The 21,972-nt window shown below is 38.6% G+C and overlaps 1 protein-coding gene across 4 annotated transcripts in view; it reads left to right on the top strand.

Annotated features, from left to right (window-relative positions):
- Nucleotides 1-21,972, top strand: part of ttyh3.S (tweety family member 3 S homeolog) — a 94,184-nt gene that overhangs the window by 45,260 nt on the left and 26,952 nt on the right. For all 4 annotated transcript variants that reach the window (XR_001933252.2, XM_041577747.1, NM_001092244.1 and 1 more), the window contains 5 exon segments: nt 10,704-10,815; nt 12,162-12,379; nt 15,842-15,937; nt 20,409-20,481; nt 21,234-21,309. Coding sequence is in view for 3 of the 4 variants with exons in the window: in XM_041577747.1 (XP_041433681.1) it covers nt 10,704-10,815; nt 12,162-12,379; nt 15,842-15,937; nt 20,409-20,481; nt 21,234-21,309 (575 nt within the window). In the remaining variant the exon portion in view is untranslated.

Here is a 21,972-nt window from a genome sequence, read left to right on the forward strand (position 1 = left end):
TACGAATTTACCATCAACTAAAAAGACCAATTTGCCAGGAAAACAAAGGGTAGCTGCCTGCTTGGCCCTGCAAACATAGATAGATTGCACTGGGGCCGACAAAGATTTTTTGACCTGGCCGATCAATTTCCTGACAGATGTCGGCTGAAAAATCGTAAGATGTACGATCGTTCGAATCCCACTAACCGCACGATAATTTCGAAGGATCGGTCGAACTTCCCTAAAATCGGTCGTTCAGCTAGACGAATCGTCGCGTCTATGGGGAGCTTAAGACTGTGCACTTGCTCAGTGTGGTCTGGGCTGCTTAGGGATCGTCATAAACAAAGCTGCTTGAGTTCTGCATGGCTGGGAAGTAAGGCTGGGGCTCCCCCTGCTGTTCATAAGTATGATTGTTTCCCTGCTCAGCAGTTGGGGACCATCTGACAATTCCTATCCACAGCAGTAAATGAAGGGAGAATTTCACTGCATACAGTCAGGTTTCTTATAAAAACGGTAGACATTTTTTAATTAAAGTATATTGGAGTTTCTTTTTCATTAAAGAAAGTAAAAATGGGATTTTATTTTTTTGCCTTTACATGTCCTTTAAAATGTCAATAAGAAATCCCATTATGGCCAGTGACCCACACTGAAATGTTGAAAAGTAATTGGCTGCTAATGGAGAAACTGATACCAGGCTGCACAATATATGACCAGTCTCCTGTGGGTCACACAAAGATGAGCACCTTGGTGTCCCTGGGTTCTGCTTGCTCAGCCCACAAGTCAATCAAACACATGAGGTGGCTTTTTTTGCCATTAAAAGTAATCTGAAAAATGCAGAGCTTTAGTTTCTGTGGTTGTTGCAGTAAGTGCTAGAATTATTGTTTGTTTTCTGTTCGATGCGCTAGGGACACGCTGCCAACTATGTGGTTGGGGTTCTGGGCAAACTGACTTACAGAACCAGTTGAGTTTCTTTTCTGAAATATTAATTTTGGCACATAAATAGCCCCAGTATCAGGATTATCCAGAAATATATTGTCCAGACTTTTCTTCTTGGATGAAGCAGAATTTTGGGATGGATTGGGAAGAAATCTTATATGTTGATTTTGTGCACATTCCATAGAATATAGATGTATATATTTTGTTTGCATAAATGCATCTGTGGGCAGCCTTGAAAGTTTAAAACATGAAATTCATGTTTCAAGAATCGTGCCAAGCACAAACTTGACTTTGAAAGGTAGGTAAAACAACGATCTTTGGACTGTAGGGGGTAAATAGAATGCCAGTTGACCCAGGTGTTTAGAGAGATGTGGGGAATATGACACTTTGATCAGTGGGACTCAATTGATGGATACTGTACTGGGGATGAGTGAGATCAGGTGGGCCAAACTCTTGATCAGTCAGAACAGGAAGAAGTGGAGAGGAGCCAAAAAGACATTATATAGGCATTAAAGCACTCCATATGTCCTTGCCATTAAAGCCTAAACTTATTAGGATACCTATGGTGGATGAGGTGGTTGATGGATGGATTTTGATTGGTGGGAAGGGAAAGTATTCTGTGCAAAGAATTGAGAATGAGGGACGTTAAAGTCATGTAAGGAATGTGAGTGATGTTTAAACATGAAAGGATGACCAATAAATAGAATAGCCTTCTAGCAAAGGTGTACATTAGACAGATGTATGGCAAATTAGGGACTCGAGTCAGTCTAGAAATAGCATTTTAACTTTGTAGTTTGTGCTAAAATAGGAACATATTTCTTGCCTGTGTTTGGGTTTGGCTGAATAACATTAATTAAAATGTGTTGATTGAATGAAGGGATTCTCAAACCGGTCTTGTAGGAGTCCATAACAGGCTACGGTAAATATGAAAACTATTGCTTTCATCAAAATGGCCCAGCACCTGGCTGCCATCTGTTTTCCACTTCGCAATGCTAGCCACGTGCACAGATTTGTGTTTTAAAATTTTGGTTTTTGGCTGAACTGTACAACCATCTGTGTGTGTATAAGTTGTATACGTGTAATGGGCAAAAATAGACTGACCGATTTCCCCCATTTGGTGCCTGTATCGGGTGATCAGGAGCATTGGACATGCCTTGTCCTGCACTGCTGGGTGATCCAAATTGGGCTATTAAGGGTAAAGACAAATTTCAATAATATTGGGTTAATCTTTCCAATGAGATAGCCCAGCTGTGACAAGGAATGTATTGGTGCTACTGTAGTACTAAAAAAAACATGAAGTGCATAGGGTGGATGCGATATTGACTGTTTTAGTGTAACTTTAAATAAAGACTTTTTAAAAAATGTTAGTTTTTTTAAAAAAAAATTTTGTGGCCCTTTGTAGTTGTTGTTAAAGGAACAGTTACACCAAAAGATGAAAGTGTTTAAAAGGAATGACACTATAATGTACTGCTGCCCTGCGATGGTAAAACTGACTTATTTGCTTAAAAAACTCTACAATAGGTTATATAAACAATCTGTTGTGTAGCCATGGGGGCAGCCATTCAAAGCTGAAAAAGAAGAAAAGGCACAGGATACACAGCAGATAAAAGATGATCTATGTAGTATAAAATGGGATTCTTCACAACGTATCTGTTATCTACTGAGTGGCCTGTGCTTGAATGGCTGCCCCCATGGCTACATTTGAGCTTGATGATATTAACTTTAGTTGTGTTTCTGAAGCATACACCCAGTTACCAGTGCAGGACAACAGTACATTATATTTTAATTATTTTAATCCACTTAAATTTTTTGGTGTTACTGTTCCTTTAACAGAAGAGGACAATAGAGTTAGTGCTGCAAAAGGCCAACCAATCTCACTATTTTACAAACCACCTCTGAAAAAGAAGGTTTTCCCCCCTCATTCTTTCCTTCACCCCATACAATAGAGCAGATTCTGAAAGTCACTTGTAAGGGGGACGGACACTTTAAGAGCCCCCCGAAGCACTTTGTTTACATTTCTGCAAATCTATACGGCCTCAAAAGCTTTGGAAAGAATTTATTTTATATTTATTTTACCATTTCTAAAATCTCCAGAGCTAAATGAACGCTTGTGGTTTTGGGCATCTTTTGAAAAAACATGTTGAACTGTTTATCCAATAACTCCAGCAGTGTTTCGTGGTTACTCTCTTTACATGATTATGATTATGCTAGGGGGCATTTTAGGATTCGCAGCATAGCAAAGCGTAATGTTTCTGTTGGCCGGATTACACGCTGATGTCATGTTTCCATTTTTGCAACAGTGTACTAAGGGTTCCGCATGCAGCAGCACAATGAAACCCTCACCACCCCAGCGCCACAAAAAAGATATTTATCTAACCGTACGCTAAAACTGGGAAAACAAACTGAAGTAGGAAACTTTGGGATTTGTTGTTGCATGTGCAATGAATCATCAGAACAGAAGATGGGGAGCTACTTGGGCATCTTTGGAGACACAGATCTTGACTGCTAAAGGGCTTTGGTTGCTTTGGGCTGGTACAGAAGCATAAAACTAGCTACTTCTTTAGTTAAGCTTTGGTTCTCATTTAATGATTTTTTTTGCCAATGCACATGTATTTTAAAGGAACAGTTCAGTATAAAAAAACTGGGTAAATAGATAGGCTGTACAAAATAATTTTTTTTTTTAATATAGTTATGTGGCCAAAAATGTAATGTATAAAGGCTGGAGTGACTGGATGTCTAACAAAACAGAACACTACTTCCTGCTTTTCAGCTCTCTAACTCAGAGTTAGTCAGCGACTTGAAGGGTGCCACATGGGACATAACTGTTCAATGAGTTTGCAATTGATCCTTAGCATTAAGCTCAGATACAAAAGCAAACAGTTATGACCTGTCAACCCTCAAGTCACTGATTGGTTACTGCTTGGTAACCAATCAGTGGAAACCAAGAGAGCTGCAAAGCAGGAAGTAGTGTTCTGGCTATTATGTTAGACATTCAGTCACTTCAGCCTTTATACATTAAATGAACTAACTATATTAGAAACATTTTTTATTTTTCACAGCCTATCTATTTACCTGGTTTTTATTTTTATACCGTACAATCCCTTTAAGGCTAAGAAAACAGGAAGTGGACAGTACTATACATTTATTATATGAAATTCATTGGTTCATTCCTCTTTGATTACATAATTTTTGCTTTACAAAATAAAACCTTTAGCCCCAAAACCCAAGTATTGTGGAAGAATAAACTTGGTTGTGTGTGTGTGAACATCAATCTCATGTAAAATAGACTCTACACATCAAATTACTGCCTTTAGAAACTGAAAACAATATATTTTTTTTTACCAGAACTGAAAAGGAACAAATGAATATTAGAACATAAACTGTATACGATATATAAAATATTACGTTTTATATAAAGCTACATAAAGTAGTTTGTTAATATTCACAAGGCGGAAGAAGATCCTTGACCAGCAGAGCTTACAATCTAAGTGATAAGTAACTTACTGACTAGTGCTCCAAGAATATGTTCTACAGAGGATTGAATCCCAGAGGGAAGGAGCAATGTGAGAGAGTTCTGCAAGAGAGCAAACACTACATGTGGCATTAGCCTGAAAGTTCAATATAAACCCCCACAAGTCGTTTTCCTGCGCTCAGAATAGAACGGAACCTCGGTTACAGAGGTGTGAGTGAGTAATTAAGTAGCTGCATTAATTAACACTTCACTTTCTATTCTTCAAATGCATTTAAAAGCCTATTTTTATTTGCTACTTCTGTAATTTAATATGATCTCACTGCTGTGAAGCATCTTTATAATGTGGCTGAGGATCGCACAGCATGTCTTTTTTGTTTCTTACTAGTTATAAAGGATGGTTATTACTGTTTTAGCCCGTTACAAACAAATCATTTTGTTTACCAATACTTTTTGGTGAACCAGTAAAATGGATAAACAATCCTGTCAAACAAAGCTTAGTTATCTAAATAATCAGAATCAGCTTGTAGCCGAACTCTTCCATCCAAATCTTAAAAGTGCAGATTAATCTAACGTTGAGACAAAAACTGTGATTAATCGGAATGGGAAAAAATTCTTAGGTTGTCATTTTTAAATATCTGCATTTTTCCCATGTCTTATCGCCAGCAAATTTTCCCAAAGGGTTTGGGAGCTCAAACCTCCTGAAATCCATTTAACCCAATAAGCAACTCATGCATATTTTAATGAAATCTTTCTAGCACTTCATTAAAGAGAAAATTATCTAGAATCTTTGTGTTGACTTTCCATTATAGTTTATGAAAACCATAATCCATGCAAGGGTGGCTTCACGCTTGAGAAAATTCACAGAACAAATGAAAGAAATAACCAAAGACTCCCCCTATATATATTTGTGTCCCTGAAAAGGAGCCAGATGTTGGAAACTGCCCAGATTTATAGAATGCGTGTACAGGACCTGGGATAAGGGATCTTTCTGTAATTTGGATCTTCATGCCTTAAGTCTACTAATAAATCATGTAAGCATTAAATAAACCCAACAGCTTGGTTTTGTTTCCACTAAGGATTAATTATATCTTAGTTTGGATCAAGTACAAGGTACTGTTTTTTTTTTATTACAGAGAAAAAGAAATCCTTTTTAAAAATCTGGATTATTTTGATAAAATGAAGTCTATCGGACAACCTTTCTGTAATTCAGAACTTTCTGGATAATGGTTTTCCAGATAACAGATCCCTTACCTGTACTATCTTTCCTCTGATTGCTGAAAAGGTGTTTAAAATACAATAGGGACCAGCAGAGCTGTTGGCATCTCTTGCATGGAGGGAAATACATGATGGCCCTTTAAGAGCAGCTGTCACGTGATGCTAAATTTCCTGTAGAAATATGATTGTCAGTGCAGTGTAAAGCTATCTATTTGATCCATTTTTATATGTTTTATATTTTATTTATGTATCATCTTACACATATTGTCGCTGAAGAGGAAACAGCTGGGTGTATTCCCAGACGTTCTCATACCTCTGGATGGATACACTTGGCTTCCAGCTTGATGCTGATTAAGGGTAGGACTCCACGGGCGATTTCCACACGATCCGACGCGCTGCACAAAAATGCACAGAAATAAGCTAAGTAATAGCATTATCGGGTGGTGTCGCAGTGTTGATCCGATGCAACACGACTGTCTTGCGCAGCGCGTCGGATCGCATGGAAATCACCCGTGGAGTCCTAGCATTATCTTCTGGTTACCTGATCTAGATCATTGTGTACCATTCATTTTGCCATACAACATTATTGCCAAATGATCACTGTATAGCAGTTAAAGGTTCGTTTTACAGGCTGGAGAGAAGAATGTGCAGCTCTTTCCCTGTCTGATTCTCAATAAACATTCTCAGTGGCTGGGTACACTTAGCTGAGAAAACCATGTGATATAATCACGTTGATACCTTAGAAATATTCTAAAGGAGAGCTGCACCAGAGAACAGACCCAACCAAGAGAACTTCCAGTGTAGTCATCACAGGACAAACTCTTATGATATCAGTAGGTAGCACCAAGTGCTTTCATGTTAAGTCAACTTCTCTTTATGAGCTGCCTGATGCATCTGTATTTGGTGTAAATCAGGCAAAATCAATTCCCACGTATCCCTGATAGACTACATTGAAACATCTGGAACATGAAAAATTTCTATTTTTTTTATCTGTCCTTCTTGGTAGTAGCAATGTTTTGCTCACTGAAAGCACAAGATGTAGCAGTCTGATAAATAAAACACCAGTATGCAATAAATGTTGCTTTTATAGAGGACTGTTACTGATTTAAGGGTTTTACTCTACATGTACTCTAGGGCATCTCTTGCTTTTGGATACTGGCTCATGGGTTGGATGCCTACTTTGTCATCTTTTCTGATGGTCAGAACATATATTGACAGCGTTGTACTTTGGTGCATGGCTGCTAGAACTTTATAGAACTTAATAGATTGATTGTGCTGTAGTCAGTAGATGCATATACACAATAGGCATATTTGATTATAATGGAGTCTATGAGAGACAGCCTTTCCATAATTCTGAGCTTTCCACATAATGGGTTTCTGGATAATGGATCCCATACATGTACAAGCAAAGGGTTGTTTGTCTATTTATGATGGCATAACGCTATTCCCAACATCTGCTTTTTCCTAGGACCGTGTTTATTGCTAGTCCTAAAAACACTTGGGGGCAAATTTACTAAAGGGCGAAGTGACTAATGCTGGCATAAATTCGCCAGCGTGACGTCATTTCAATATTTTTTCGATTTCATGATTATGGAAGGAAGTAGTTATCAGTGTACTTACCTAGCCACAATTAATAATATAACAACTTCCTGGCCACAGAGTCACATATATTTATCCCAGCCTGCTATGAGATCAGAATACCCTTTATTTTATTGTGAATGGAAGGCAGGTGACATGTTCTCTAAGGGATATAACATATGCCCACTATCCTGAGCTCCCACAGGGTAGCGGAAAACGTTACCAAGATACCAGACAGAGTTGAAAAATAATACAGGTCTGTGACCTGTTATCCAGAATGCCCGGGACCTGGAGCTTTCCAGATCTTTCTGTAATCTGGATCTTCCTTGTTTGTTTGACTTTTTTTCAAACAAACAAGGAAGTAAAACATGTTTTAACCATGAACAGCCCCATATGCCCCTTATTTGCATATGCAAATAAGGATTGAGGCTTGGTATCTTTCATGAAGGATTCGGATATTGGCTGAATCCCAAAATAGTGGGATTTGATGCATCCCTAATAAAATATATATGCTGACTTGACCTGAGGTATATTTCAGAAAAATTTAGGGAAGATCATAGTAAAGGGCCCCTATTAGATAAATGTATTTATCTAATGGATCAGAATTATCATCATCATCTTTTATTTATATATAGTTACAAATTGCACAGCACTTTACAATAATTTATAAAGCTCCCCATAGACGCGGCAATTCTTCTTGCCGAACGACCGATTTTAGGGAAGCCCGGCCAATCCTTCGAAATTATCGTGCGGTTAGTGGTATTCGAACGATCGTACATCCTACGATTTTTTCGTCCGCCATCTGTCAGGAAATTGATCGGCCAGGTCAAAAAATCTTTGTCGGTCCCAGTGCAATCTATCTATGTTTGCAGGGCCAAGCAGGCAGCTCCCCTTTGTTTTCCTGGCAAATTGGTCTTTTTAGTTGATGGACAATTCGTACGATCGTTCTGAGAAGATCGTGGTCTCACGATCAGGATCTGATCTTTTAAAAATCTCAACATCTATGGCCAGCTTAACAAACAGGTTTATTACAATATTTTATCAAACATGGGTTACAGAGTAACACAGGGCCCTGCTCACAAGAGCTTGCAGTCTGTCATATTCTAGTTCCCAAAGCTGTTATTGTATAGTGATGCCTCAAAACAAATGACAGCGTTTGACCCTTTATAAAAATGAAACACCTGGTTGATTGAGTTTATTCTTCCTAAACGTCACTATTATATCTGACACCTGTGCTTTGAGTCAGTCTCACTCGCTCTCCAGAGTGTCAAGGGAAGAGATTTCCCCTGAGCTATGGCTGATGGCTGTGATTAGTACTGACAAGTAGGGACATCCTCATCTGTCTGCCAGTAAAGACCATTTCCATGAACAATATATCTCTTGTAAAGATTACACCAAGTTTACTCTGAAGATGATACTGGCTCTTATAGTACGGGTATGGGACCTGTTATCCAGAAAGCTTGTGATGTGGGTTGTGGGTTTTTCTGGATGAGGCCGCATTTGAAAAAATAGAATGGGCGGCACTCCGCATAAAAGAAGTTGGTTTATTGCAACAGGTCACAGACCAACATCACCTGAAGCGTTTTGGGAACAACTCCCTTAATCATAGGTTTACAGCGATCTCTTCAGGAATTACAAAAAATACAGTGTCTATGGATTTTTTTTTCTGGATGAGGGGTCTTTCCATAATTTAAATGTTTAATTTCTACTAAAAAATTATTAAAACTCTATACTCAATAGTAGTGTTTTGCCTCCAATAAGGATTAATTATATCTTAGTTGGGATAAAGTGTTTTTTTTTTGTTTTTTTTTTTATAATTCAGATTTTTATTGCATTTTCCAATACATAACAGTAGTATCATCAACATTTCTTTTAAAACATAGAACTTAGATGAAGTACATAGTTATAAAGATTCCTTACATCGTAATTCTGTGCAATAAGTATATGCTTATTGGTTCTGTTCTGTACTCAGTGGGTTGGAGTGATGGGTTAGTTGTGGGCGTGGGGATGGGTAAGGAGAGAGGGAGAAATAAAGTAAAAAATAAAGTATAAAAAAAGGGGGGACGATAGGAGAGATTTGCTCTATGAAAGACTTAAGGACAGGGGCACACAAAGCTACTGGGGGAGATTAGTCACCTATCGATTAATCGCTTCTTCTTTGGGCGACTAATTTCCCCAAACTGCCTCTCCGCCGGCTAGAATGTAAATCGCCGACGGGATGGCACTCTGAGCGCTTCGTTTTTCGAAGTTGCCCGAAGTTTCCTCGTGAGGCAACTTCTGGCGACTGCGGAAAATGAAGTGCCCCGAGTGCCAACCCGCCGGCGATTTACATTCTAGCCGGCGGAGAGGCAGTTTGGGGAGATTAGTCGCCTTAAGAAGAAGCGGTTTGTCGCTGGGCGACTAATCTCACCCAGTAGCTTTGTGTGTCCCTGCCCTAAGAGTGAGATCACGGGGGTAGGTGCTCCAGTTTTTTACACTCTTGTTAAGGTTGTGCATTAGTCCGAGTCCTTGGAGAGGGTCCAGTGTACCCATTTTGCTATGAATTTTGTGGCTTGGTCTGGCAATATATTGGAGAGTTCTTCAAATCTATATATCTCATTTATTTTGTTTATCCAGTCTTGGATCCTGGGAGGTTGTGTCCATTTCCATCGTACTGGGATCGGGATCAAGTTTTTTTATTATTATTACAGAGAAAAAGAAAATTTGATTAAAATTGAGTCTATGGGAGATGGCTATCCCAAAATTCAGAGATTTCTTGATAACGGGCCCCACACATGTATTGTGCCTTATAATAAAATACCACTGTTCCTTGCATTATTCCCATAATTCCCAGATCTGAGGTGTAGAAGATTTACCTTCACAGCCGTGGCATATAGAGTGTTGTCACCATGTAACCTGTGAAGCCTAGCTGTATTTCAGCCACCCACTCTCTGTAGCGGTATTCATTATTTGCCCTATGTAGGTGCTAATTTAACCGTTTCTCTGCTGCAGGAGTCCTCGTGTTTCTGCCTTTGTTGCCCACTTATCTGGCATCCATGTCCAGCGATAAGGATTCCCTCTGTTTAGGATTTTGGTCAGGAATAGAGTAAAAAAGGAAATGCTACATGTGGGTTTTTGACTGATTCTGTGCAGCTCTTTACAGAGGCTATATTTGTTTCATACTGCAGATATACAGCAGACTTCAGCATGGGTTTGCTTTTGTGCTTCTGGGTCAGAGACTTGTGCCTACCTTCACCCAATGCCAGTCTGTCAGGTCCATTCCATCTTCATCCTGCCTAACCAAGGCAAGTCATAAAAAAAGAATCACTCCTGTCAATGTATCACATTGAGGGCCCACAGCCCCAGGCAACATCGCCAAATGATGAATTTACTGCACCATTTTATAATCCTCAATTCATCTTTTTTCTTCTGTAGCATAAACCCCATGTCGCTCCTGTTACAAGGGTTAGAGAGGCTGCTTTTTCAAGATTTTTGGGGGAGATTTTCGAAAAATAATCTGTCTGCTTTTTTTGTGCTTTTACAGTGCTGGAATTGCTGTCGGTTTCTATGGCAATGGGGAGACCAGTGATGGTATTCATCGGGTGACATATTCAATAAGACATGTGAACCGCACTATGGCAGGAATCCATGATCGGGTAAGCAGCGAAAAATACTGCAGCGAAAAAATCTAACCCAATAAGAGTGAACGAGAACGAGCATTTAGCAAAATTAGGGATTAGAGTCTTGACTGATGTATATGCAGTGCTTTCCTAATTGTATTGCCACTAAAACTGTTAAATAGCTTAACTGTGAGAGCAGCTTCCAGTTCCCTGTTACTATCCCTTTAAACCAGTGTATAAATTCGCATACTAAGGGAACATGAGGGGCAGAAGTATATAACTGAATTAGCGCAGAATCTGGAAATCTAACACTGGAGCCTTACAGTAACAAAGGAGACATATGGAATAAATGTGTGATTGTAATTAAAGCCAGGGGCCGAACAGTAACTGTACACTAAAGAGGCCTAGAACATAAATATCCATTTCAGTTATTACACAGTTAAATGTTTACATAGTAAGTTAGGTTGAAAAAAGATACACGTCCATCAAGTTCAACCTTTTAAATATATATATATATATATATATATTTAAGCTGGCCAACTACGTCAAAGTCATCCCATATCTGGCCAGTCCTACACTTAATTTTCATCTGATTCATTAAGAATTCAATTGCTTTATTATACATTTTACAAAGGGACTAAGTTTTACCTGCAACTTACTTGCTGCTTTCAAAGTAAAACTCCCAAACTTGGCTGCCCTTTTATTAGACACCAGTGGGATCACCTGACTATAGCTGGGAAGGGTGGGAGCTACAACATGGAGCTGGTCACTGCTCTTGTATAACTATAACAAACAAGGAAAAGTTGTGCTCACCACTAATTTTTAAAAAACATTAAGCGGGGGTGCAGTGAGGTTGCGACCACAAAATTCACATATATATCCTGCCTAACTGCTAGCTGATCCAGAGGAAAGCAAAAAAAACCATTTGAAGCCTCTCCAATTTGCCTCCTTCCTGACTCCAAGATGCCAATTGGACCAGTCCTTAATTAAATGGGGAGGAGTCAACTGTGGGCCTGAAATGCAAAAACTGGTCACGGTTACAATGTTAATTTAGAATGCTTGCATGGTTTCACTTGGGAACCATATGCAATTTTTCTTTGGATGAGTTGTGCCTGAGTGACCCTTGCCATTTGTGGGCCTAAAACGATGGACTCCACACTGAATGTCATAGGTCATAATCGAGAAGCCTGATGTGTAGCCCTCTGGACATCCATTTGTGGCCTGGGTCGAGGATATTAAATGACTTCCAGCTATAGTCAGCGTGAACTTTTTTCCTGCACACAAAATTGTCACCCAAAAACACAGCTATGCTATATTTACAGGCAGTTCTTGTGATTCTTGATAGTCATTGCTCTAATAACTATGCATGTCATTACGCATAGGTGTCTGACACAACTACATCTCTCAACCAAACTGTGGAGCCATGTCTGCAAAACCTGGAAGTCATGTTTACAAAACAGACTGATTACCTCCGCATTGTGCAGCGACTTCAGAGCCTACTCTATACCCTGGTTCAGCAAACCTCAGAAATCCCCTTCTGGAAGAATCATTACTTGCTGGATGAATTTGCCGCACAGGTGGATCTCTTTGACTGGTACAGGTGAGAAAGTCTCTTCTAGAAAACTGGTTCTACAAAATCATTTGCTCCCCAAGATAAGTTTTTTTTTTTAAATAATGCACATTGCAGGGAGGGAGAGGGGAGGGCAGTGCCAGAAAGTTGGGGGGTGGGGTGGGTTAGTTCTCCTTTAACTAAAGGTGACCATACATGGGTCCATTCAGACCAAGTCTGTGTCTTATCTGCCTGTGCAGCGCATCAGCACATTGTTGTGACCTTTGATGTCCTTTGATGTGTCTTCATAGGCCCCAATGCATGATCTGATCTTTGGCCCTTGGGAATATATATTATATATATATGGCCCTGAATGTGGGTGGCCAAATGGACCCAGATCTGCTCATTTGGCAACCTCCATAGATGCCATTTATTAAGAACATATGTCTTTTGATTTGCGACAATTGCAACAATTCTGGCCCTTTATCAAGCTAAAGCTTGGAAAAAGGCTTGATAAAGGGCTGGGAACAGGCCAGAAACGTTGCAATTGTTGCAGATCAAAAGCCATATGTTCTTAATAAAGGCTTTTTAAATTTCACCCTACATCGATGCTGTGTGGTATAATACAATCTTGTAATCCAGATAATGAGTGGACCACAGGTCACGGGCACCGGATTGTTGAAAGGATTGGAAAGTTGGCGAGTGCTGACTGAACTACATTGTCACTTGTAATTCTTTTAAAACAACTACAAACCAGAGCTGTATATGCATTTTTACTGCTCAGTTCTCAAATGCAAGCTGTGCATTTTTTAAATGTGACTAGCGAGTAGGATAACTTTTCCCTGTCTTTAATATGCCACAAGTCAAATTCCCAGCATCCAATCGAACAGCTATTGGAAGTTGTAGTTAGTGGGAGGGGGGGAAATAAAGGAACCTTGACCCATGGGCCATAGTCAAAATACACCTTCTATTCTAAAAAGTTAGATCCAAGATCAGAGAGCTCTGCTATAGCAGTACATCAACTGTGTGTGTTAAGCTGTGCTTACACTCGGCAAATGAGTGGATCTTTATGAGATTTGACAACCAATGTTTTGTGTCAAATCAGGCCCCTTGGGGAGGCCAACATCTGTGTTCTTATTCATTTTTGCCAGATATCCATTAGGCAGACCATCAGGAGGGCCCCATAGATGTACCAAAAAGTCGCTGATGTATTCACTCTTATTGCAGTTGACTTTGTTGCTGAATAATCCTGTTAGGCTTGTTGCACACTAATCACTTCTATCATTGGTGCTTATAGCAGATATTAAAACAAATGTGACTGGTGACAGGTTGCTTCCCATTGATACCAGTGGGAATCACCATGGGCTGCCTCATACCTTTATTATTGCTTAGAAATGCGCACCAATGAATTCTCATTCGATTAGCATGGGTACAGGGCTACCTGTATTATGATGCTCCAAGCTATGCTTATATTTTATTTAACAGTTTGGGGCATCATTCATAAAAGTGAAGGTATACTATGTTGGTGATTCATTTTATATGAATAACCAAAATATGCAAATGGCCGAATTTGTTTTTATTAAACAGAAAATCTATAAGAGCTATACACCTCCTAAAAATAGGTTACCCTTTTCATTAAAGGAACAGTAACCACAGAAAATCAAAGTGTTTTAAAGTAATGAAAATATCATGTACTGTTGCCCTGCACTGGTAAAACTGATCTGTTTGCTTCAGAAACACTACTGTAGTTCATTTAAACAAGCTGCTGTGTAGCAATGGCGGAAAAAAGACTATATGGCACATGTTAAATAGTGGATAACAGATATCACCATTAGGTTCTACAGAGCTTATCTGCTTTGTAACCTGAGCATTTTCTCCTTTGAAAGACTGCCCCCATTGCTACAAGGCAATTTTTTGATGTTACTGTTCTTTTAAGGATTGGCTGACGTATTAAAATTCCACTGAACTGAATAAAGTGTCTACACTCAATGATACAGTTTTTATGCCATGCGACTGTTTAGAATAACGTTTATTGCTGTACAATAATTTAAGCAGGGGGGGGGGGTCAGGGCCCACCAGGGCTGCCACAGCAAACCACCCTCTGCCCTCTCCCTCGGAGCATATCTACTTCATGGATCGAGTAAGCAGGCGGGGCAAGTGGGCGGGGCAAATGGGCGGAGCAAGCCAGAGGTCAGGAGCGGAGGCCCAGTCCGATGCTGCATTTAAGCATCAAGTTGCTCTGTTGAAAAGGCACATAATTGATCTGCAGCCATTGACCTGGGACCTAAAGTAAATGGGCAGTGTATATATATTGTAATTGTATATATTGTAATGTTGTGCTTGCCTAGTTACTCTGTGACATTTATAAAATGTTAACAAGGAATTATCCCAGTAAAGCTGATTGTTGTATTCTATTATTCATGGAATTTAACGTAATCTCATTTATGGGTGACTACAAGTACAAATGATGTAATGGGCCTGGCTTAGGCAAAGACAAGGATGAATACGATTTTTTTTTCAAAGTTATTCGTTTGTTGGGCTTATGTGCTGGTAATTTAAAGCAGCATGTGACAAATTAATATGTATTAAATATTATTATTTATTAATTAAAATTGAATACTATAATTATATATTTATTATTATTATTATTATTATTATATTAATTAACCTTCAGTCATTACAAGCATGTGACCACTTTTTACATTGGATCATACATTTACTCTGTATTTCCAGTCCAGGGATCAAAAAGGGGAAACTAATGTTCCCCTATATAACATACGTATATTCCCCATGCTCTTGCTTGCAAACAATTTTCAGGGTGTTTATTTGCTTATGGCTAAAGAGTAGCACACTCAGTATGGATTTTGCCCCAGGGGCAGTAAGATCTATTCTGTTGATTAAAAATACTGAGACAGGTAATAATTTTTAATGAAATAAAATGTTATTCTAAGCAATGTTCCAAAAATCATTTGCTCCCCAAGATATGCTTTGACCTATGGCTATATGACTAATAAATAGATCACAAAAAATCTGCCTATTATCTTGTTATTATCTAAGGGGGAGCCTTAACTAAAGGTGGCCATACATGGGCCCATTCAGACCAAGTCTTCTATCCACCTATGTGTGGGACCCACCAATGGGCCTGCCTGACTGATTTGAAAACTGCATTGGATGAAGAGCGCATCAGCACGTTGATGTGTCCTTTGATGACCTTTTGATGTGTCCATTGACGGTCTTCATAGGCCCCAATGCGTGATCTGATCTTTGGCTCTAGGGCCAACAACTGGATGTGCCCTATATGGTCCAGAATGTGGGTGGCCAAATGGGCCCAGATCTGCTTATTTGGCAACCTCGCATATGTTTATAATATCCATTCAATACAAGGCCATGAAGCGTTTGCGGGGTTGTGTATAGTTTATATGGCAGTCCTGGGGGATACTTATAATGGAGTTTACACATTTAATATTTGTTCTTAAAGTTCTAGTACTTTGACTGTGTCCTGTCTATCTGTAGGTGGCTGGGGTACCTGGGCCTGCTTCTGTTCCATGTCTTCATTTGTTTGCTGGTGCTATTTGGGCTGATCCGAAACTCAAAGGGTACTCTGATATGGTAAGTAGCTCGCACTTCTCATACTTGTATTATTCTTGTGATGTCAATTTTATATGTAATTGTTGGTACTTAATGAGTCGCTAAGAGAGAGAGAGAGATGTAAGTTGTATGTGTATATCTTGGTTAATTAAAAACAATAAAATCTAAGGAAACTTATCCTGTCTTGTCTGTCTATTGATCTGTCTGTCTGCCTAACTGTCCGTTTCTAACCCTTGCTATATTGGGGGCAATATCAGATAAGTGCCAGAAACTGGGTTACCTAGAGGTGTAAGGGGTACAATGTTGTCTTTTACTAAGACTCCTCTTTTATTTGGCCATGCTTGACTTTAATAAATCATTGAATACATTAACGGGAGCCATAACAGATTCTAAATACCTACAGTAAAACACTAAAACCCTTCGGTCTATGACCTTGCCACTTGAGTCTGCGAAATGTAAGTTTGTCCTAAGAAATGAGGAACAGCAGTGTTCTCCAAGGTGCTTTTGAAGGCCAACCATAAAGAATCACAAGTGGAAAATCTATTTCAGCATCCATAAATCTGATGCTGTCAACATGGTTACCCAAAGCAGTTGGGTACAATCTCCCTTTCTTTCTGTGATAAAAGTTAGCTATTTTTTAAAATACTTATAGTTTAAAATTAGAAAACCATTGGTTCTATAAAGGGGATTTTGCTGAGGTGGATGATAGGAGAGAAGTGTACAGTTCTATAAATCCACAACAATGATATATCTAATATTTTTGTGTCAAAATGACATGAGATGCTCCTATGGTATTTAGCCAGGTAAATGACCCATTTCCACCTTCTTCTTTCTCGTTCTGAAGACTTAAAACAAGGTTTTCCTTCTGCCTGTTTATTTCTCCATCTGCTATTTCCCTACAAGAGCGCAGTCCCTTCACCCTGACACTTGGCTTTGAGCTCAAAACTCTTGAAAGTCTATAATCCTCATTATTAATTTATCAACTACATTCCAGTGCTTTGAAGAATCTTCTTTTGTTTCATCCTTGTTGTTTGCATTCCCCATGAACAGGTTATAAAAGGATGAGTCAGAATGTAGTGTTCACACCAAAATAAATGCCTCCTAATTATCTGCTCTTATTCAGATTTATACATACTAATACCTTATTCACTTCCCCCACCAGCATTCCAAAGGCTTTGTTACGTAATACTGATATAGTTTCCTTTATATAATCAGTTGAACCATTTTAACGGAAAAGACCATTTTATTATTCTGATAAAAAGATGGCAGCATATTAAATGACAGACTCTGATTAGATAGTTCTGGCGTTAATCTTCAAAAAAAAAAAAAAAAAAAAAAATATATATATATATATAAATTTTCACAAAGTACCTGCACTCCTTCCTAGTTGGCGAGGGTGGGTGCTTGGTCAGTCAAAGTATACAAAGTTCAAAGTGGACCAGCACACCAAATCTTCAATCAAAAAGAGGTTTATTTCAACATCACTCAAGTGGACACTTGACACTTGTTGAAATAAACCTCTTTTTGATTGAAGATTTGGTGTGCTGGTCCACTTTGAACTTTTGGAAATGGAGATCGCACTCACAGGTCTTAGATGTGTTTAAATGTCTTTATTCAGTGGACGATCGCTGACGTTTCGGCTGACACGACAGCCTTTCCCTTCACTATATATATATATATATATATATATATATATATTAAAAATAGCCATATATTTACTTCAATAATATAAAGACATATATATGTTCTCTAATGGATATGTGATCATTCCAAAAAAACTTGGGAAAAAAAAGACTGGAAAAGTTGTGTATAACTAAACACAAACACCTGGGGAAACTCCTAATAGGTCAGTAACATGATTGGGTCTAAAATGTTTGGATCTCAGAGTCGGGGGCCCCAGAAGTAAAGATGGGGAGCAAATATTGCAGCAATATAAGAATAATGTTCCTCAACATAATTTGCAAAGAATTTGGGCATTTTATCATCAGTAGATAATATCATTAAATGTTTCACAAAATGCAGAGAAATCTCTGTACACAAGGGACAAGGCTCAAAGCCAATATTGGATGGCCTTGATCTTTGGGCCCTTAGGAAGCATAAAAAACAGACCCAATTCTACAGTTGAAATCATTGCAGAGGCTCAAGAATTCTTCACAAAATCATTGTCTGTGAACACAGTTTGTCTCTGCACCCACAAATGCAAGTAACAAATCTACCATGCAAAGAAGAAACCATATATAAACATGATCTAGAATCCCTGCTGCCTTCTCTGGGCCCAAACTCATTTAAAGGGATACTCTCATGGGAAAAATGTTTTTTTTTTCAAAATGCATCTGTTACTTGTGTGGCTCAAGCAGACATCTGCACTGAAATCTATTTCTCAAAAGAACAAACAGATTTTTTATATTTAATTTTGAAATCTGACATGGGGCTAAACATATTGTCAGTTTCCCAGCTGCCCCCAGTCATGTGACTTGTGCTCTGATAAACTTCAGTCACTCTTTACTGCTGTACTGCAAGTTAGAGTGATATTGCTCCCTCCCTTTCCCCCCAGCAGAACAATGGGAAGCTAACCAGATAGCAGCTCCCTAATACAAGATAACAGCTGCCTGATCTAAGAATAGCACTCAATAGTAAAATCCAGGTCCCACTTTGACACATTTAGTACATTGAGTAGGAGAAACAACAGCCTGCCAGAAAGCAGTTCCATCCTAAAGTGCTGGATCTTTCTGAAAGCACATGACCAGGCAAAATTACCTGAGATGGCACCTACACACCAATATTACAACTAAAAAATACACTTGCTGGTTCGGGAATGAAATTTTATATTGTAGAGTAAATTATTTGCAGAGTAAACAGTGTAATTTAGAAATAAAAACTACACCAAACCTTTAACATAAAATCCCTTTAACAGAGACTGAGAGAAAATACGGTCCTGTGGTCTGATGGATTCAAAAGTTCTTTTTGGAAATCATGGATGCCATGTTCAAATCAATTGGCCTTTCAGTTTCCAAATGGTTACAGAGTGTTTAAGAAAAGCTGATGGGAAACATGCACAGTGTTCCGACTTTTTTGGAAACAGGATTGTAGTTGTTTAAGAGCTGTTACTATGATTTCCCAAAACCTGAGACAAGGCTTGTTGCAGGGTAGAAATTTAAACTATTTTGATTGTTGTCATAAGATGTGCAGTCACTGACTATAATACATCACCAGTGGGAGATTTTCAGAGCAGATTGGATGGGTAACCACCCTCGGGTTGTTGAATTCATTAATTAATCTAATCTAAACCGGGCAGAGAATCTGTTTCACCTGATTCCTCTTCTCTCTTTCTAAACTTATTCTGGCTCTGACTTTAGTGTTTTATCATTTTACTAATCTGAATTGCATGTTACTTCAAGCAGGAAAATCCTTACATTACCTTGGGTTGCCACTGATCAGTAGTAATGTATTTATTATTCTTTATTGATGATGCACCAACATATTCTGCAGTGCTTTATAGACATTATACGTCATTCCCATCAGCCCCTGCTCCAGGGAAGCTTACAGGTTATGGGCCCTATTGCACCCAAACACACTATGCTTCAAGAGTGTATATTTACATATGAACATATTACTCTGCACATAAATCGTTGCTCCACCTGAGAAGACTGTCAACCTTTGAGATCAATCCATGAATCAACAGTTCATGAGTTATAGAGGAAAACTTTATCATTATTAAAACCACATCTCTGCATTTAATACGCTCTGGCATCTGTGATAAATATAAAGATCTACATCACAGTAAAAGTTCTCATGGTATGTGACTATAAAATCTGTTTATATGTATATGTAAAAGCATATTTTCTGTAAGCATCAACTTGTATAATTTAAATGGAATTGAAAATATTGCCAGTGTTTGAGTTCATTTACCAGTCATTGGGCTTTAGATAAAAGGTTTATTAATAAAGTAATTATAATATTTATATAAACTCATATCAGAGCTTTGACATTTCAAATGTCTTAAGAATCACTGAGTTGTGAAACGGAAGGCATTCATGGCCTTTCCTCTGCTGGCATATAAAACCTCCAGTGTTCCTTCAGCCCTAAGGAAATCAATGTTTTTATTGTTGGGAGAACTATAGTGATTACATTTTCTAAAAACCACTGCCACTTTCCATTCTACTGTAGTCATGGTCAAAAATAGCCCTCTCTCTCTGACACTGCCACATATGTTATTGAAGAATGATGTGTAGAACATTAACTTGATATTTACTTGATATGAATGAAGGCATACTCCTTTCCTCCTCCTGCAGCCTCCAGGAAAAAAATTTACTGGGGACCAAACAGGTTCTTCAGTGTTTCCCTGATGTTGACATTTTAAATAACCTTGAGTGACCCACAAATATATGCCCACCAACATTTTCAGGCTATACTTGCTTAGGTTGTTATATTCATACCTGAATTATTACTGGTGCCTTATTGTCTTGCCATCTTTTGTTTTTATTTTGTGCAGTGTGTGTTTCCTTGGAATGATGGCTCTCATTATAAGCTGGGCATCCATGGGCCTGGAGCTGGCAGTTGCTGTGGTAAGTAGCCCCATATTGTGTATAGGCCTTGTACAGTAAGCAGGGGACAGTTTATCCCTCTGTACCCTAGCAGTATCCATTTGCATATTTAACGTTAAGGGGTTTATTAATTAAAGTCCGAATCCAAATTTTAGTGGAAAAAAACCCTCAAATTTTCAGAGATTTATTAAACGCTGAGGATGGAAAAGTCAGAATTTGAAAATCCGGCGTCTTAGACCTTCTGATATATATAAGTCAATGGGAGACCACTCCATCCTTGGTCTGTGCTGGAATTAGCCGAAAATCCAGCTATTCTGAACTTTTCTGGCAAAAATCAGAAAAACTTGGGCTTTTCTGAAAAAGCTTGGAAATATCAAGCAATTTGGGGAAAGAATTAAATCAGGAATTCTGGTTTGGTCTGACTTTTTTTTATTAACATACTAAGAAAAATTCAGATTTTGATAAATATGCCCCTTAGAGTTTGGGGCCTGATGCTATTGTGTCCATTTCGAATCCTGATGTAGCCACTACATTTTGGATCTGGAGTGAGCTGGAAGATGCTGGAGGAATAACTTCTCCTTATGAAAGTGCTCACAGAAGCGTTTTTAAACATCTTAAGTTGGGCTTGTATGTTAAGCCTTGTTTAGATAGTACATAGCCCACACTGCTCAACTTCTCTGTAATTTAAACATAATAATAATATGTGTTATTCATTGAAGTGTTGCTGGATATGCTAGCTACACAGGTGTTTCTAACGCATTGTTGTCCTCAAGGGCTCCAGTGACTTCTGTGTGAATCCTGACACATTCGTCTCCAAAATGGTAGAAGAGAAATCTGTGCTCCGAGCAGGTAAATCTATAACTCTTTGTAGTTGGAAACGGTGACTAAAACTTCTGTGTATGTTTAACAAAAGGGATCTATAAGCTGTTTAGAGGCTGTTGGTAACAAAAGAACCAGAATCTCCACAATATTTTCATCTGCCTTGAGAAAATCTTTATTTTGAGGAAAGACAATCAATCTGCAAACAATTACAGAGTCTCTGTGCTTTCCTTATTTAATCTTCTCTCTGTCTAATGAGACCATTAAAATTGTCAATATATAATAATATTTGCTGTGTATGTCCTTGCTTCTGTAAAGGTGTTCTGACTCAAGGTGTATGTATACAGGCCAATAAAAGCTACAGACAGTTGTCAGATTATCTGAGTATGGAGCCCTCCTTGGGGTCTACTCGACTGAAACCTGGCTGAAGATCAGCTAGAAGTTGATCAAGCAGGTTTAAAAATAATGTTGGGGTGAGGAGATCAATGACATGTTGATGTGGTCATCTCCCCAACTTTTATCCCGTCAAAGTGGGTCGTCAGGGAAAGATCTGCTGATTTGACAAGTGAAGTCTTGTAACAAAACTTTAATTGGTTTGCAAATTAGGCATGTTAGAAAAGGCATTGCAAATAAGGTAATTTTGAGGTACAAATAAAAGTATATATTCGAGTTTCTTTCACGTGTGCTAAAATT

The sequence above is a fragment of the Xenopus laevis genome, chromosome 9_10S (genome assembly GCF_017654675.1).
Source record: "Xenopus laevis strain J_2021 chromosome 9_10S, Xenopus_laevis_v10.1, whole genome shotgun sequence".
NCBI classification, from domain to species: domain Eukaryota; kingdom Metazoa; phylum Chordata; class Amphibia; order Anura; family Pipidae; genus Xenopus; species Xenopus laevis.